The following is a 19418-nucleotide window of genomic DNA, read 5'->3' as shown; positions in this document are numbered from 1 at the left end:
TAGAGCGTCCACCTCGGAAGCGGGAGGTCGTAGGTTCGAACTCCGGCCTGGTAATACCAAAGACTTACAAATATGCATCACCACCAGTGCTTATTTGAAATCTGGAAGATATATCCAGACGAATTAGCAGCCAATAGTAAATGTGGAAAAGGAAAAAACAACTGAAACACAAAACATAACAAATCACGATATATAGCTCAAAGCGACCCACTTTTGAAAGACGAGTGTTTTACTCTCCTGACACATGTACACATGCCAATATAAATTACAAAGTAGTCTTTCATTTGTTGCATTAAGAAAATCCAGTTTTACTTTCGTATGTATCCGAAGGACCAATATGTCAATATGTCAACTATCTTACCACAATTAATTACTAAATCAGAGACAAACAGCACGTGTTGATGGCTACAAGTGACTTATCTTCAAAAGCTAGGTTTTCTGTAAGTCAGAAATAGCTGGTGGTAACTGTAAAACTATTATTACCGGAAGCATTTCAATTCCACCTCCCCGACGTAAGATCACTCCTAAAAACAGTAATGTGTCTTCTTTCATGACTACGCGAGACATCTAATCGACCTGGTAAAGACTCGTTGATTTCAGATCATTGGAACAGTTTTATATTTTGAAAAATATTTGATCAAACAGTACGGTAACCCAAAAAGATCGTAAAAGAGAAATGGTTACCGAGAGAATGATTACCATTTATGGTATGGTCAAAGGTAGTGCTTTAGACGGGATATCATTTAAAACTACTGATACAATAGTCATTTCTTCATTACCTCTAGACAAACAGCCGCTTCCTGCGCAAGATTCCCAGTGGAGCGGAAGTGGCCAACCTAATGGTTGGAGAGGTGGAGGAACTCTCAAGGCGAATCGGAGTCTTCGTAAGACTGAAAGAAGCCAGCAATCTAGGAAACATAACAGAGGTTAAATTGTGCACTCGGTTTCTCTTTATTCTTTTGGGGCCAAAAAATCATCTAGCAAGATATGTGGCTGCAGCCCGATGTATGGGAGCTCTTCTCACGGATGAGGTAAGTTCTGTCATACTTTTGGCTTTCTGTACGGTTAATAAATGGCAAATGTTGTGGAATTATAATTAAAACAAGAAGAAGAATAACAACGATGACAATAACAACAACTTAAATAACTACAGTGGTGACGGTTAAAGTTAATTTTCGGAATTTACGAAAAAGGTTTAAGCTGTTCAATATTTCGTCCAATAAAAACACAGAAAAGTCTTCATGGGTCATAGCTGGCCTATGACATGACCCCACGAGCAACACCCAATACATTTCATCTTCCGTTACAGATATTCATGGCAGGGGCCTACAAAGCCAAGTCTAGACGCGATATTTTGACCGGTGTGGAAGAGTTCTCTAAATACACGACAGTCCTTCCCCCTGGATACTGGGACCCTCAAACCCGTCTAGAACCACCTGAGCGCATACCATCACAGGTAAATTAACGATTTGTTTAGACAGAAATATGTGTCAATTGATTACAGTGTCTTGTCGCTTGCAAGAGACAGTTGAGTGTTTATAATGACATAGGCAAATCCTGCACATTATCCAAGTTAGCGAAATTTTCCTGCGTAAAATGTCCGGTAAAGTTGATAATTGTGGTGCTAAAAATATTATGGATTTAATCTGATTTTAGTTGCACCGTTTCACATCACTACAACAGGAATGATTCTAAATAATGCTCAGTGTTAATGAAAGGTACGTGTCCAGACTATACATACATGTCCTGCCGACAAATTAGCTGGAAATGTTTTAAACCGTAAATATTTGTTTTTGTCTACCAACACGTGAAGTTGATACCATTAGGAATCGTTAACATTTTATTTTTCTCTTAAGTCTGAATAAACCTTGATTTCATTAGCACTGAAGTCGAAACTGAACAACTACCGAGCCACAACGTGTGTTTTTTACTACAGATATTAAGTTTAAAAATTAACCTTGGACAAATATGACAGAAATCAATAAATAAAAGTAACAAATACTTATACAATTTATCATCTGGTTCTATTTTAAAAATAGGAATATAGGAAAAAACCACCATCTTCCCCCGATGATCAGGTTCATGAAACGACGGCTGAGGTTCATGAATCTTACGATGATCCAACATTACAACTGACAGGACGGTAATTATGAATTGAACATTTCTCTCTTATATCCATAGTGGTGGTGGTGTTAATATTGATGAATATATTTGTGGTAGTAATGGTGAGCATTTATAACCATTAGGTGTTGCCCTTATTTGTCTTCTTGTCATGTTGCTTTATTTTGCCACTAGAGCTACTGTTGTCATTATTGCAAATAAAAATAACTGTTGCAGCAACATTTTAGCTGAAATGGCATTAGCAGCAACAACACAGGCAGCAGCAGTACTATTAGTAAAGGTACTGGTTGCAGACATTGAGACCATAGCGATTTACACACTGTTAACTTTTTTGTACACGAATAGAAAATAGAATTATAAAATTTCATTGCAGAATCGTCCTGTTTGTTGAGAATATCAACCGCAGTTTTTACTATTGATGATGTAAAAGTACTGTTAGATACCTATGACTGACATGAAGTATGTGTTATACCTATGACTGACATGAAGTATGTGTTATACCGATGACTGACATGAAGTATGTGTTATACCGATGACTGACATGAAGTATGTGTTATACCGATGACTGACATGAAGTATGTGTTATACCTATGACTGACATGAAGTATGTGTTATACCGATGACTGACATGAAGTATGTGTTATACCGATGACTGACATGAAGTATGTGTTATACCTATGACTGACATGAAGTATGTGTTATACCGATTACTGACATGAAGTATGTGGTATAGAAACAAAAGATATAACAACGAATGTCTGTTCTTCTGTGTATTTGAATGACACTAGATGCATTGAAGCAAATAATATCGAAAATTATTGTGTCCCAGTTTGTTTTAATGACGTTTAAAAACGTTTTGCAAAACGATAGGTTTATATCCTGCATTCTCCCAAGCCATACTTAGCAAGTGAATACAAGTTAATTTTATTTCCCGCTTCAGTTTGTTTGGTGGTTTGATGAATGATATCAAAAGAAAACTTCCGTGGTATAAATCCGATATCACAGATGCTCTTCATATCCAGTGCGTGGCGTCCTTCATGTATCTTTTCCTGGCAACCTTGACCCCAAATGTGACCTTTGGGGGTCTTCTTGGGGATGCCACTGACAAATATATGGTATGTAGTTGGCAATATTAATAGTGCTTTACTGGTAACTAACACCAATAGTATTTTGAGAGTTTGTAGGCAGTTGTCTTCTTGACTAATCTACAATAGAAAGCCTCTCTCTCCTCTCGTAGAGGTTATAATCTGCGTGGATGACACAAAGAATTTCCAAATTGCCCTTATTTTACCTTTCTCTAATTCTATGTTTCTTGGAGGCGCTGTGCTTGACAAGAGAGATCTACGTTTGTTCGAGGTTTTATTTCACCCAAAGATGAAATATTTGAAGTCATAACTCTCAGTCAAATTACAACTTTTGATTAGTGTAATTAAATGATTCAGAGAGTTGCCAATCACATTTATTATCAGTTGCACACTGTTCAAATTGAACCGTTGCTTGTTGTCAGTTAGGTGTTTTTATAACGAACCTTCATTGGATAAAAGAAAACAATATGCCAAGAAACAAAGCAAACTTTGTCCTTTCAGGGCACTATGGAATGCATCATGGCGGCAGCAATTACTGGAGTGGTTTATGCGCTCTTTTCCGGTCAACCATTGAATATCCTAGGCAGTACCGGTCCGATGCTTGTCCTGGAGCAAATACTCTACAGGTTTTGCAAGTGGGTTCAAGTACTAGTCTTTTCTGTAAAAAAAAAAAAATTGTTTCGAGCTAAAATAATTTCAATGTATAACCTCTATCGTTTAGAGCGAAATGTCTTCAGACTAGAGATGATATTACTTCAATACAGTGGTTGTGCATTTCGGTCAAAAACGGAAGCCCCCTATCGATGGCGGGAATCACCTTCATGCTAAATCAGATACAGTATGATGGTGAGTTTTATATAAAGCTTAAGATTCAATGTGTTAAAGTTCTGACAACACATGTTATGAAAAAAAAAACTAATGTTGTCTTCTACACTTTGTAATTTAATTCCAAAATATTTACAACAGAACATCTTAGACGAAAATTGCAACACGTGCGTATGAAAATTATAAGACAAGAATAAAGAAGTAGATAGATTCAGATACGAATATGAAGATCCAGAAAAATTCCAAATTCTTTACGCAAAGAAAGAAGTTTAATCAGTGTATGCAAAAAGAACCACCTCTTTTAAACCTGAAACCCACATCTGAAGAACAAAATAGTCGTGTCAGCCTCTGTTTTTTCATCAATAAAAACGAAAGTACAAGGTGTAATAATGGCATGTATTAAAGAACATGCCTATTTGTACTCAGAGGCATGGATATGGTATGTAATTTCTTACGAAATTTACTTTTTCAGGGACTACGGATGGGACTTTATGCCATTTCGATTGTTGATAGGTCTTTGGACAACGTTATTTCTCATGCTAGTGGTTGCTTTTGACCTCAGCGCTCTGGTCAAATTCATCACTAGATTCACAGAGGAATGCTTCGCCTCTCTTATTGCTCTCATTTTCATATACGAAGCTTTCGCTAAGGTCGCCGATATACAACACTTTGCGCCCGTGCACTATTTTCCACCCAAAAATGTATCACAGTGCACTTGTGTCTTACCCTTCTTAACAAACACATCAAATGAGAACTTTACTAATACCGCAGCTGTATTTAAGATAATCTTTGCCAATAATGAAACAGCAGAGACTGAAATCTACAATAATTCAACTGCGAGCACACTTTTATCAAATCTAGGAGCGGAAGCATGTAAAGCACTAGGTGGAACTTCCATGGGAGATGCGTGTGCAGCTGTAAACTATGTTGCTGATGTTTTCTTCTTTTCATGGCTTCTTTTCTTTGGGACATTTGTGCTGGCCATGGCCCTGGAGAAGTTCAGGAGTAGCCTATTCTTTCCGACATTTGTAAGTCTTTGAATTAAGTCCATTTTTTTAAACGTTAATAAAGCAAGAAAACTATGTTTCTAGCTGTGTTAACTTGCAGCATATGTTCATTTTTTGTTTGCGTATTAGATAGATATTTGAAAGTGTACATCTGTCCTCTCCAGTATCTGATCCAAGAAAATTAAAAGACTAAAAGAATTTAATTATGAATATATTTAATTTCATACGAAGTTAATTTAAAATTGCCACAGTTTCAGAATAAACTGAGTAGTGTTTGCTCTAGACATTTTCACATATTAACAGACTACAATTATGATTTATAGATTTGAAGATATTAGTCTATGTTCAGTTTTTTGTCGGCCATTTTGTGTTTGTTTCCGAGGCAGAGTTATTAGTGAAGCAGTTTATGTCAATGGCCTTAGCATGCTAAAATGGATATCCGCTCTTAATAGAAAATAAAGTCCGTAGACTTATATATATATATATATATATATATATATATATATATATATATATATATATATATATATATATATATATGTATATATATATGTGTGTGTGTGTGTGTGTGTGTGTGTGTGTGTGAATATCGCATCTATTGTTGACCTTAAGGGTGCTGTTGTGAATCTTGCTCTTGAACTTTTCATAACCGGTATGTTACTTATCGTGCACTATACATGAATTAGATTGCTGTGACTTCATGTGCAAGCCTAATAGAAGACACATACTTTGTGAGTAAGAAATGAGAAAATATATCACTGGGCACACACTACTTTGATTGGAACACTGTAAAATGCATTGTATACATTTCAACCTAACATTCGTCTAAATTTATCGAGATGTAACATGTACATCCGTCCGTCTTTCATTCAAGCAACTATTTTCACCATTCCTCAGACTCTGTATTTCGTACCTTTTCAGATTCGCCAAAATGTCAGTGATTTTGCAGTTCTCATATCAATTGTCGTCATGGTCGTCTTAGATGCTATTACGGGGATCCCTACGCCGAAACTGAGTGTGCCCACTGAATTCAAGGTAGTTTAAAGCTACAGTGGCAACTATCATAGCACATAAAAGACACTTTCTTATGCTGGACAATATCCCCCGTATGTTTATGACCACATCGACTTCTATATAATATATATTTATGATCCTTTTGATGGCTATATAACACCTCGCAAAGGACAAGCTGTATGGATCCCTTCTCTTGTATTTTATACTTTACCCTTACCCTCTCCCCCAAAAAAAATAATCGAATCCTTTCCATGTCATCAACATTTCATGGTCCCTGGAGTTCCTATATAGATAGATTCGCTGTTTTTTTTATATTGTGTAATCATTCTTCATTTTTTAATAGTTGTTCTTATTCTGCAAGCTCGACTAAATAAATTAAAATGTTCTCATTGCGAAGCGTGAATTTCACTACAGCCTAATCTAACCTGGACTCAGTATACAAAGCAGCTCTTAAAAACTGATGCATGAAAAATTGTAAGTTTTCATCATGTCAAGCATTTTATGGCATGCTGGTTATTATTTTATTGTCCCCTTTGACATCATCATCGTCATCAGTAACATTATCATTATTATAATTATTAGTATTATTATAATTATTATTGTTGGTGCCTTTGTTGTTGCTGCGGTAATTTGAACTTTCATGTTGTCAAACACTTTATAGCAAGCCATTATTATTTTATATTCTTCTTCATGAGCATAAACGTTACCTTCTAATGTACAATCAATGCTAGCTTTACTTGCAAAGATGGAGAAATTGAGAGTCATAACAGTAGAGAAAATATTCAAATAAATTAATTTTTATTCCTCACAAGAATTTCGGAGCGAAAACCATAGGAGGCACTCGACTCTAGTCCATTATAAACCATTATTGCTGTCAGAAAGAATCTCCTGCAAAATTCTGTCGACTTGTACCTAGGTTACCATTTCAGTTTATGTGGAATTGGGTCACAATTGTTTTTTCTATATAGTCTCTACATTTTTTTTATCAGTAATGATTTTTCCACGTTGTCCATCATAATAGCTCATATGTTAATCTAAAATACCTTCAATAATAAATTTTCAGTGAAGTCCTTGTCACAGGTTATCCGGCATTTCTTTGACAAGCTGGACTGTAAACAAAGCAACGTGCAATAGATAACGTTTCACTTCCGGATCATCACCAATGCCTCATTACTACCTTTGCACGGTCGCCACAATTCAACACAGACAACAAAATCATAATGCTCAAATTCTAAAGAATAAACATTTACCTTTAAATCAATACCATTAATGCCTACATCTGATTCTTGTATCACCACCAAATTGAGAGGAAGAAATTGCTCTAAAACAAAATGGAACCGGAAGTAATAAATGTGACCCGAGCTCTGCTCACGTACTATCTGAATCCAACTCCTTAAAGGAGACCAGAAACCAATGGAAATACAAAATAATAATAAAAGCACTATAGAAGAAAACATGATTCTGAAGTATCATCTGCGACCGTAATGCCAATATATAAATATTGGCATATCTTCTAGGAGCTGAATTTCCGTGACCTCGTATGCAAAATTTCCGCGCCTATTCGGTTACTTTCGGGGTGTGACGTCATAGTAGCGACTCCAGCATCCCAACTGGGAGTTGCCAGAGTTAAAGACAATGCCGTTTTGCGTTGCTTACGGGTATAATAATAGCACATTAAGAAACGCTGTGGACAACATTTTTTTTTCTTCTTTTCCAAAGATAAAGGCATAAAGTATGGATATATTATTACACGCGTGGCGATTTCAAAGCAACACCATACAGCACTCTGTGATCATTACATGTCTAAAGGAATGTTACGAGAACGATCCTGAAAAAAAAATGGCAGCTCTAGGATACGCAAATGCTGGGACTAGACTAAAAGTTGTCGCTGTTCCAGACATACTGTTGGATATTTTAAATCCTGGGAAAAGTGTTACATTTGTGAGTTACGAAAATAGGCAGAAAGCCGAGTAAGTGACCACAAAATGCAACAATCTATTCATTGATCTTTTATCTACACCAGCAGTGCTAAAAATGTGATAGCCCGACACCCGGGGCCCCTCTAATTTTAGTTCGGGCCCATCCTGTATTCAAAGTTAGGTGCCCGTCGGATTTGTCGGAAAAAAATTGTTTGCCTGAGGAAACTTTTATCGCGCTGATGAAATGAGGAAATGTATTTTCAAGATGTTGATATACATACCTTAACACGGCTCAATCGAAATTAAATCACCGCTGTCCTAGGTGAAATTGAGATCTGATTTTAATCAAATTGAAGCTTTGCTAAAAATAAGATTCTAAACCCCTGACACGGTCATGTTTCGAGAAAACACAATTTTCAGTAATCTTAAAAAAAAAATTAAAAATTTTTTAAAAATTCAGTCTATGCCTGTTACACGTAGTATGTATAAACGGTTATATGTAATGATTGGAACTGATATAAAACTATCCCCTTGGGATGTTTAAATAGCAGCGACTAAGAGAAAAGAGGTCAGTTATAAAATCAAAGTTTCAATTTAACTGGCTTACAATAGAAATTGGGGGAGGCTACTATTGACCCCACCCCTTGCCCCAATGTGCGAGCGCCCATGAGACGCGCCATTTCTCCCTGTGATACGCCTTATTATCCCCCAGGACAAGACCCTTCTATCTTATTCTCGTCAGCTGTGGCAAAACTGCATAATAGCTAAAGGTTAGACTTGAGTACACAAGCATAAGGCCAGTGTGACTAATTAACAATTAATACTTATCAATTTATTTATCCTGTGAAAAGGACTGCCCTTCGGACATACTTCAAAGAAACCATGTTCTACAATATGTATATCTAAACATCAGCATTGATTGGGAAATAAACGATGCCCTATTTTATTATAACTTACGATGCCTAGACTTCATTTTAACAATTAAAATCTGTTTTTCCCACATTTAAATCCCACCTTGTTTCCTTAGGTTTAAGTCTTAAGGCGTGTAACACTGTTTACTGAATAAAATATTTATTCTGAATTAGTTCTTTGGGGGCACATATACTGCGTGGCATATTTTGTTTTATTCCTTCTTTTAATTTAATCATAGTAATTAAACTTTACATATACGGTAGAGGAATGTCAGGCGTTAACTGGCAGAGTTTCTTTGGTGGAAATGGAGATTGATTTTGTTTGCAGAGAAAAATAGGCAACATTCAGTGATCATTCATGGGATTTAAGCTAATTGGTGACAATTTTATTTTTTTAATGTTTTTGTTACTACAATTATATTGTAGTGTTTTAAAAAATCTGAAATTTACGTGAATAATGTTTAATCTTAACATTCTATTTACTGAAGGAAAAAACTCGTGTGATATTTATTATTTCGTCACTACAATACTCACAAGTGATAAAATAGAATACGGCATATGTGGATTGTATACGTTTTATCTATTTATGTATGTTTTTATTTTTCTTCTGAGAAATGAAAATTGGCAGACATAATGTAATAATAGGGAGTTTTCTCCGAAAACTCGGGAGATAGTACGAGATCGGGTGGTAGGTGTGTAAATATCCCAAAAAATCGGGAGGTTTTTCTCCCGGCTTGAGAGTTGACAGGTATGAACTGTCCGGGCTTGTGGAATTTCAGTCAGGGCTAGTAAGTTTATTTAAGTCACCAGCCCTGGGACTGGGCCTACAAAATTTCTTTCAGCACTGCCCAGTACAGTACATAAACTATTATACCTGACATGTATATACTGTCAGATTTGTCAATACGCTATCTGTAGCCTGCATGTAAAATACACTGTGGTTGAATCATAAGAAGGAAGCTTCTTAATGTTTAAATTAATTACTTATGATTTCTGCTTTGCAGATTTATGGGGGGGGGCGGTTGTGTGTGGAAAAACTAATGCTTAAGTTTCGACCGATGAAAACCGTTCTCAATGCCTTTTACACATCCAAGATAATGTATATTGTTTCACACACAAGTCTGTCCCCGTTCTACAGAATTCAGTATTATCTCTCAGCGTTTCAGTGTTGGATGTATATTTTCAAGATATCATACCTTCGGTGGTGGTGGTGGTGGTGGTGGTGGTGGTGTGTGTGTGTGTGTTGGGGGTAGGTAATGACTTTGTCATTTACATATAATACGATTGAACCTCATCCTTCTTAAATGAATTTATTGCACTGTGGTAAATTTTTAATTTTTACATTGGGCACCATCACTTAATCTTTATCACATTTTTGCACAGCACACGATGTATAAGTATTTATTTAAAAATTACATTGCATTTTTTAAATTGCAAAATATGAAATATGAGCACCTTCTCACTGTTGTACTTTTCTGCTGTCAGGTCTTAAACACATTGTTAACACACAATTTAGCAGATATAGTTATGAGCACAACTCGGTAGCATATTTAACTTTTCAATTATTCAACCCATATCTAGTCTCCTCCTGTCTGTCTCGCTCGCCACGTATGTGTTTGTATTTGAGGACTGGCTAGTATTGCGTCACGGGACCACGTGATCTGTCGTCTTATCAAAAGTCGGAAAAACTCGGCAATTTACGGAATCGTGGTATATTCCGCGCAATATAATCACTACCCGCCTACGATATTTAATTTATGAACATCACAGTCCAATTAAAATTTGTAGAGAATTACATACATAAAAGGAATGTTTTTGTTTCTGGTCCCCTTTAAGACTTTTGGTTACTTTATTTAGGATTGTTCAGCCAGGGAATCGTTAACTAACCGTATTTTAATCATACGTTTTATCAAATCCGGCACGATTCCAATGCGAGATATTTATTTGTTATATATGACTTAGTATGCCTATGAACAGTTTCTTTTGATTTACACTTGGTTTGTTAAATATTACCTAGTGTATTAAATAGGTTTCCTTCCTTCAAATGCATAACTAATATGTTTATATAACATACTGTGGTACACGTGTTTCAAACACATCATGGTAATGTCGACGGACTGTGTAGTCCAGAAAAATTAATTTAAATTGTACCGTTTACGTCGCCTACATAAACAATCGAACATGTCGGTAAAACACGAATTACGGTTTACGTAAATTTTCTAAAAGATAGAGTTGTTTCCACTACTGTTCATTGTGTAATTTCAGATTCCAGAAACTATATTTCAAAAAACCTTTTAAACGTTTTCTTACTAATTTCAGCCTCAAGGACCGACAGGGGTTTATTAATTAACCCTGTTGGTGAGAAGAATGCTTAATGACAAATCCAATTTAGTTCCCTTCCAGCTACTCTATTTACAATCCTTACATTCTTACTAATATCAGCCCAACAGGCCAGACAGGAGTTAGCTCATTAATCATATTAGTAAGAAGAAACACTGATTCGATTCAGTGCCCTTTCAGCTCCCTTTGCTCCAATCCTTACATTCTTATTAATTTTCAGCCCACCAGGCCGGACAGAGGATGGATCATTAATCCTATTAGTGACAAGAATCCGTGGTGGCTGTACCTATTAAGCGCCGTTCCAGCTTTGTTAGCTACAATTCTCATATTTATGGACCAACAGATTACCGCCGTCATCGTCAACAGGAAGGAACACAAGCTCACGGTTGGTTATTTTAACATCAATGATTTTAACTACTCCCAATATTTATGTGTACTTACCAAAATGCATCCTTGTAAAAAAAAATATGAAAGAACAAATGAAAATCTTCAGATATAAAAGATGTCTGATCTGAGGTTTATCAAACTGTATTGTCCCACGATATGTGCAAGATTTTGCAAATAAAGCCTACACTGGAACAAATATCATCAATTTGTTTGCTTGAAATTTTACAAATCTTTACATTGATTCAAACGCATTATATTCCGTCAAAGAAAATATCCGTCTATTATAATTTCCCTCGTCTGTCTGGGCGGGCGTCCGATTTGGTTTCCGGATGATATCATACATATTAGTCAATATATCTTAACTTGGTACTTGTGTTTCCTTAAGCCAAAGAACACCTCCATTAGACTTTAAAGTCAGTAACTTCGTGGTCAAAATCATTGCTACTAGAAATGGATGTTTGCCATTGCATATTATTTCCTGATGAAAACTCGAGCATTTAATTAGCAGACTTCAGTGGCACATGCCCATATGTGCGAAAGCCACTTAAATCCAATGTAAGTAAGCAGATTTCAAAGAAACCTGTTGCGATTTTTTTCCTTACCATCAGAACAACCCATCTAATGTGGGGGTCAGTAAGACCAATTTCAAGGTGACTGTTGCGAAAAATAGATTTAGCCATTGCTTTTTTTTATGGACAAGAACTTAGGCACTACACAAAGCATTTGTACGAAACTTGACTCAGGTATTCCCTTCTGCCCAATAAAGATCACAATTGATTAGGGGGAGGGGGAGGATTTCACAGCCAAGAACATCGCTGTCAGCTTTGGCCTTTGCATTTTGTTCCAAACCGGATTCTAAGTTTTCTTAGATTTTAAAGAAATATTATAATCCTTAGATCTAATAAAGAGCAATATCAGTTTGGGACTCAATAGCTTTCCTATTTAACATATATAAAAGCTCAATCAGACATAAGGGTTTGGGCTATAAGTTTTCGCAGTATTAAATAAGCCCGTCTCCATATAAATATAGTGGCACAAATTAATTAAACATGGCAAGCGACAGGAAAAAAGAACAAAACATAAAAAAGACAAAAAAAATCAACGACAACAACAAATAAGGTGTGCTGATAATCAAAAGATAAAACAAAATAAGAAGAGAGATATCCAAAGCAGGTAAACAACAATAGAACCACACTTAGGAAGGAAACGTGTTGTGTATGTAATGCACCCATACCACTATCTGTTGATCATTATACACTCTGAGAAAGAGAAATATTAACAAGAACAAGAATCCTTTTAATACGGATTCCAAGGAGGAAATATTAGTTAAAACATCCCATATCCTTAATGTATTTTTGAAACAACTTAAATATATTCAAAGATTGCTCAGTTGCATTTTCATATGTGCCTAATAAGAGTACTTGTAGACTAAGTATTAGATTTTGCTTTCAAAATATGTATTGAGTGCAAATGAAAATGTAATGATTTTAACGTTATGCCTCTATCCCAGTTGCATAAGGGATTATCTACTCTATCCCAGTTGCATAAGGGATTATCCAATCTATCCCAATTGCATAAGGGATTATCTACTCTATCCCAATTGTATAAGGGATTATCTACTCTATCCAAATTGCATAAAGAATTATCCAATCTATCCCAGTTGCATAAGGGATTATCTACTCTATCCCAATTGTATAAGGGATTATCTACTCTATCCCAATTGTATAAGGGATTATCCACTCTATCCCAATTGCATACGGGATTATCTACTCTATCCCAATTGTATAAGGGATTATCTACTCTATCCCAATGGCATAAGGGATTATCTATTCTATCCCAATGGCATAAGGGATTATCTACTCTATCCCAATGGCATAAGGGATTATCTACTCTATCCCAATGGCATAATGGATTATCTATTCTATCCCAATGGCATAAGGGATTATCTACTCTATCCCAATGGCAGACGGGATTATCTACTCTATCCCAATTGTATAAGGGATTATCTACTCTATCCCAATGGCATAAGGGATTATCTACTTTATTCCAATGGCATAAGGGATTATCTACTCTATCCCAATGGCATACGGGATTATCTGCTCTATCCCAATTGCATAAGGGATTATCTACTCTATCCCAATGGCATAAGGGATTATCTATTCTATCCCAATGGCATAAGGGATTATCTACTCCATTCCAATTGTATAAGGGATTATCTACTCTATCCCAATTGCATAAGGGATTATCTATTCTATCCCAATGGCATAAGGGATTATCTACTCTATCCCAATTGTATAAGGGATTATCTACTCTATCCCAATGGCATAAGGAATTATCTACTCTATTCCAATGGCATAAGGGATTATCTACTCTATCCCAATGACATACGGGATTATCTACTCTATCCCAATTGCATACGGGATTATCTACTCTATCCCAATTGCATGAGGGAGTATCTACTCTATCCCAATTGCATGAGGGAGTATCTACTCTATCCCAATTGCATGAGGGAGTATCTACTCTATCCCAATTGCATACGGGATTATCTACGAAGTGATTGTAATCTTTTCTCAGGTTGCTACATTGGTTTCTGATCCTAGTATGAATAATAACAGAGTATTTGTGATTTTGTGTTGCGGGATAATATACTTTTCTAATTTTAAGAAATTGCTTTCCGATTTTACATGTTCAGGTAGAGTATTTCATATGAGTAAAGGAAAGATATTTTTTGCTATTTCAAGTATGGCGTTTAGTCGATTACATCACTCGGATCTTGACGTTCCTCCCAACAAAGAAGAGAGCAGTCCATTTAAATAACTTGGTGAATCAAACTAATTCGATGCAAAGCACAGCATTTGTGATAATTTCTTCTTTTTGCGGGCGGGGACCAGCCGCATTTCACATAAAAATGTGCTTAATTGATTGACAAATTTGCATTACTCAGGTGGTCTAAGTAGTTCTTAATGATTTCCAGGCGGTCTTTCCAAGTGTCATTGTCTATAATGACTTGATGTACGCATCACAACAATCTAAGCCCAATGTTATCATGTTTATTAAATGCTGGGATGTTGAAGGAGAATTTTTCATATCGAATTTCATCACTTTATTTTGATCAAGTCCATGTGGAGTTGCAAATGCTAAAATTGATTTTTCTCCTCCCTTGAGTGCAATCTGCCAGAACGCTTTAAAAGGTCAAATTTCGTGACATATTTTGCATTTCCAGTTCAATCTGAAACTGTGTGTGTGTGTGTGTGTGTGTGTGTGTGTGTGTGTGTGTATGATTTGGATTATTAACGTAGCTTTAACAATTTTTCAGTCATATCGCTACGATGTCTGCAGTGTGACAGTTTATAGTGATGTCAAGCACTGAGTCATCATTCCGCAGACATGTAGCATGATGTCCCACCCAGTCACATTATTCTGATACCAGGCCGACCAGTCCTAACACTAACCTCTTAAAGCGATAAGCGAGGGAGCTGTTAGTACCATTTTTGAAAGTCTTTGGTATGACTCGACCAGGGATCGAATCCACAACCTCCCGCTTCCGAGGCGGACGCTCTAACCACTAGGCCACCGGAGCGGTCAATCTGAAATCGAACTTTTCTTAACTCTAATTCCATATTTTATAGTTTTATTTCCATTTTCAAAGATTCTAACTCGTCCTGGGTTGGATTAGAAACAAAACTCTCCACTCTAGATGACATTGTGAAAGCTAGTTGGTTTCACTATTTTAAAATAAAATACCAGGAACTAAGTAAATTCCAAACAAAATGAAAATTTAAATTTCAAAAGCAGTTTTAATTTTTCTGATATATTTTTCAGAAATTTGTATCCCGGGTCAGCCCCCAATTTCCGTTACGATGCTGTGGTTTATATACACCCGAACGACTCAACATAGCAATATTTTCCTATTCGACCCATGTCGAAATACTTCTGCGTGACTGATATTACATATCGCATGTCGCAACAGAACTTTCCCGGCTGAGGTGGCGCTCACCAGAAAATATGTACTTTTGAGAGAGTGACGTATGTAAGGTGAAGTAGTTCGCATTTAAAACATGCACAGTGGAGAGAATGTTTGCATACCTCTATGCTACATTAATGTAATGTGGATGATATTTCTTTTGGATATTGTACTTTTGGAAATTTTACATGATTTAAGCACACTGCTAACTAAAATGACTGCTCCCTTGTGTTAAAAAATCAGTCTGAATTAGTCTAAAATACACTATACATAGCAGCTATTAAAATAGGGAAAATGAATTTTGCCAGACTAGACAATACCAGCTTCTGAAAGTGCAATGAATGAATTACCAAATATATAAAATGTAAAAAAAATTATCGGCTCTTGTTTATACAATTTACCTCTGAAGTTCAGGAAGTGAAAATGACTAAGTAGAGCTAGCACTTTTTTGAAAGATGCACATTTGAAGTAAGGCCAAGCTATATACTCTATAACCCATAGTACACCCATCAATCATACACCAAAATAAAGGGAATTAAAGGTTCTTTGCATTATATATAAGATATACAAGGTCTTTTTTAAAATAGCCAGTATAACCAGTGAGGAAAGCCGGGGACATTCTTTTTCTTTAAAATCCTAACCCTTATGCAAAATGCGAAACTGTATAGCGCCACCTGAATAATCCAATGGGGAGATCACTCCAAATTCGTCAATAGGTAGATTATTAATATTGATTTTAATAGCTGTAAAAACTTCTTTATAGCTACAGTGACGTGCCAAAAGTTAAAACACAACATATACTTAACACTACGCTAGTAACCTCTAACTGAAATTTCTATAATCTATATGTTTCTGCTTTTGATTTAATAGCTTGAATTTCAAGAACAATGAAAACTGTTTACCCTTGCATTTCATTTCTGGACAAGAAATTAAATTATATATGACCAGTTTAAAGAAAACATGCATGTTCCCCTTAAAGAACCCTAAACAGCTCAATTCCCCGAGAAGTTTTGAACCGTAAATAGTCTCATATGGGTGAAAGTTAACCTAGTAGAGTTGATAATACCATGTCCGTACGTGTCATTTCGTGTGTTTCTAAGTAAGCCAAGGGAGGAGATTAACGCGGAAATATAAGCAGAAAGTCATAAACAAACCACAGTCAAAAACGTTTTGTGAAAAGTTACTTTACTGAAATGCTACTCTTTACATCCCAGCTGAAATGTATGCCGTGTAAAACAAAAATGCATAAACACTTCTTGAACACTTACGTTTCACACTTGAACTAACTGTGTGATACCACTCTGATAATCTGTCATAGGGGCTAAACACAATAGTAACTTTTGCGTATGACCAGAACCATCATTTAGGGCTTAAGCAAATACAAGGTGTAACAGTCCGGAATGTATTTTTTCCGCGAGATATTCTAATCTGCCTGATGTTTTGCTTTTCCTTGTTTTCAGAAAGGATCCGGTTATCACCTAGACATGTTGATTGTTGCTATTCTGGTGGGAGTATTATCACTGCTAGGACTTCCTTGGTATGTTGCAGCAACAGTTACCGCTCTTGCTCACGTGATGAGTTTGAAAAAGGAATCTGAAACCGCTGCACCTGGCGAGAAGCCCGTATTCCTTGGAGCTAGGTAGATCGCAGGGGATAAAGAGAAATACGACGCTTTTGACCCCTGTTAACTACAATCATCGCACGCACGAACATGTTATATTACGATGGGGTTTACCCCAGAGCCACCATGATCTCTGCCTTACCCAAGCAATCGCAACACAGAAATGAAACTTGAAAAACAGACACAGATCACCAATATCAGTATTTACTTGTTAAAGCTAACCGTATTCAGGCAGTCTTTTGATATTTTATATTTTATACCAACCAATGTTTGCATTTTTCCTTCTCTCTTTAATGACATAACATTCGAAAGATTAGAATGCTCATATTGCTCGCTTGAATTCCACTGCTTGAATAATCTCATCATGTGATTGGCTGATGTTCGATCATTTACAAAATATTACTGTAGCAAAACCCTGTAATCTAATTAGCAAACAGTACAGAGCCAGTTCAATCCATTTCTGATGATCGATAAACACTACACTACACTGATTTCGGAAATTTAAAAAAAATCGACATTCGTCTGATGAAAGTCAAAATCAATAGAAGCAAATCATGACCTCAAACGAAATAATGCCACAGAAAAGTGTTCTACCATATTCGTAGGAGGCTTGGCACCTTTCGTTTATGTTTCGAGATGTGCTGGTTTTAAATAATGTAGTAAATAGCTTCATTTTCTTTTGAAAAACATGTCTACACTGAATGTGAAAGTTGAACTCGAACATACAATTATTTTTCAGAGAACAAAGAATTACTGCTCTGATGGTTGGAATATTCAGTGGCCTAGCGGTTTTAATTACGTCAGTCCTGCAGGTGAGATGAATCACTATCAGATCTTTCGTGGAATTAAGTCTCCCCCCCTCCCCACCCCATTCTACACACACACACACACACACACACACACACACACACACACACACATTGTCACACACACAGACTCAAAAAGAGAGATATTGTTTTCCTACCTTTCGTCCGCCGGTTGGCCGGATCTTGTAAGCTAACTATAGGCCATACTAAATTGTGTATTAGATACCTAGAGTGGGGTTCGACACCTCCTTTGATTAACGATCACCATGTTCGTATATTCAACCTCACAGTGTGTTAATTTGCGTTCAATGAGGAATATGCATTATTATGATGCCGTTTAAGGAGGTCTCATGACCAATTATTTATGACCTTGGTCCACGTTTCAAGGTTCAACGACTACTCATAATTTGTCGAAGGCAGAGGGGAGCATTCACTCTGACATTGAAAGCAAGATGCTACATTTAATACCTCATGAACCAAACCAGTCGTAATTTTACATGTATGTGCAGTGAGAATGTCAAAGGACCCAATTAGGTCGTGATGACCATGAAAGGATTCTCGAGGTCACTGGGTATACTTTTGAAGGAATAATAAGCAAATACAGTCTGAAAGTTACTTGCTAACATTCTGGATGCGTACTTAGATGGACATTGTTTCAAAACCTTGCCAAATTGAACATCATTATATGCCTTTAATTAATTCTAAAACATTACTCTGTCCAAGGTCTTGAAGAAACATTTGATTTTCACTGATTTCGTTCGCAGAATTCTTGCGGTTTTATCGCATTATCTTGATGTAGTTTGATTCCACCTTTTTAAACGCCTATAATAAACTAATCCTTTTCCATATGTGCTTGTTGCCTGTCTTCGTCTACGTTATTGTGTTCATCATGTATTGGCTGTTCAATTCGTATGTTTTTCTTCATCTCCTTGTTTTGGAAACGAGAACAATTAGACTTTTTCTCTGCTGCCTTGCTCCACCGCTACAACATCCTTTGTTGTTGAACAAACCGCCATCACGTGATACTCTCCAGTCAACCCGTTTATGCTATAATGGACCCTCATTAATTGCTTTAAATGACCACTCCTTGGCTCTCCACACTACATTGTGCTCTAGACTAAACGAACTGGGACAACATTCATCATAACTTAAATGTAAACAGAAGCGAAAAAAGAAACGGTGTTTTAAAGCTGGCCGGCGTAGAACAGGAAGAAGAATTCCAGTTATCTCCTTATGCCCTTTCCGGCTCAACAACAATTTAAAAATTCGACCTCTAATTTAGATAACCTAATTCAAATCCCTATTAAATTGTCAACCTTTGTGTTAACTATCCAAGAGATACCTCTGCGTATTGCATTATTAAATGCCCAATCAGTAGGACCACCGGAAAAGCGCACAGAAATAGTTAATTTTATCAA

The 19418-nt window shown here is 36.3% G+C and overlaps 1 protein-coding gene across 3 annotated transcripts in view; it reads left to right on the top strand.

Annotated features, from left to right (window-relative positions):
• Nucleotides 1-19418, top strand: part of LOC149789502 (electroneutral sodium bicarbonate exchanger 1-like) — a 60073-nt gene that overhangs the window by 28729 nt on the left and 11926 nt on the right. For all 3 annotated transcript variants that reach the window (XM_089971538.1, XM_089971539.1, XM_089971541.1), the window contains 10 exons: nt 786-1031; nt 1310-1456; nt 2040-2143; nt 3062-3236; nt 3708-3841; nt 4504-5059; nt 5960-6073; nt 11443-11607; nt 17034-17212; nt 17934-18006. In XM_089971538.1, the coding sequence (XP_089827664.1) occupies nt 786-1031; nt 1310-1456; nt 2040-2143; nt 3062-3236; nt 3708-3841; nt 4504-5059; nt 5960-6073; nt 11443-11607; nt 17034-17212; nt 17934-18006 (1893 nt within the window). The remainder of the gene's footprint in view (nt 1-785; nt 1032-1309; nt 1457-2039; nt 2144-3061; nt 3237-3707; nt 3842-4503; nt 5060-5959; nt 6074-11442; nt 11608-17033; nt 17213-17933; nt 18007-19418) is intronic.

This window comes from Sinohyriopsis cumingii, chromosome 10 (genome assembly GCF_028554795.1).
Source record: "Sinohyriopsis cumingii isolate HCF-2022 chromosome 10, ASM2855479v2, whole genome shotgun sequence".
In the NCBI taxonomy this organism is placed as follows: Eukaryota; Metazoa; Mollusca; class Bivalvia; order Unionida; family Unionidae; genus Sinohyriopsis; species Sinohyriopsis cumingii.
This window is presented reverse-complemented; position numbering and strand designations above follow the sequence as displayed.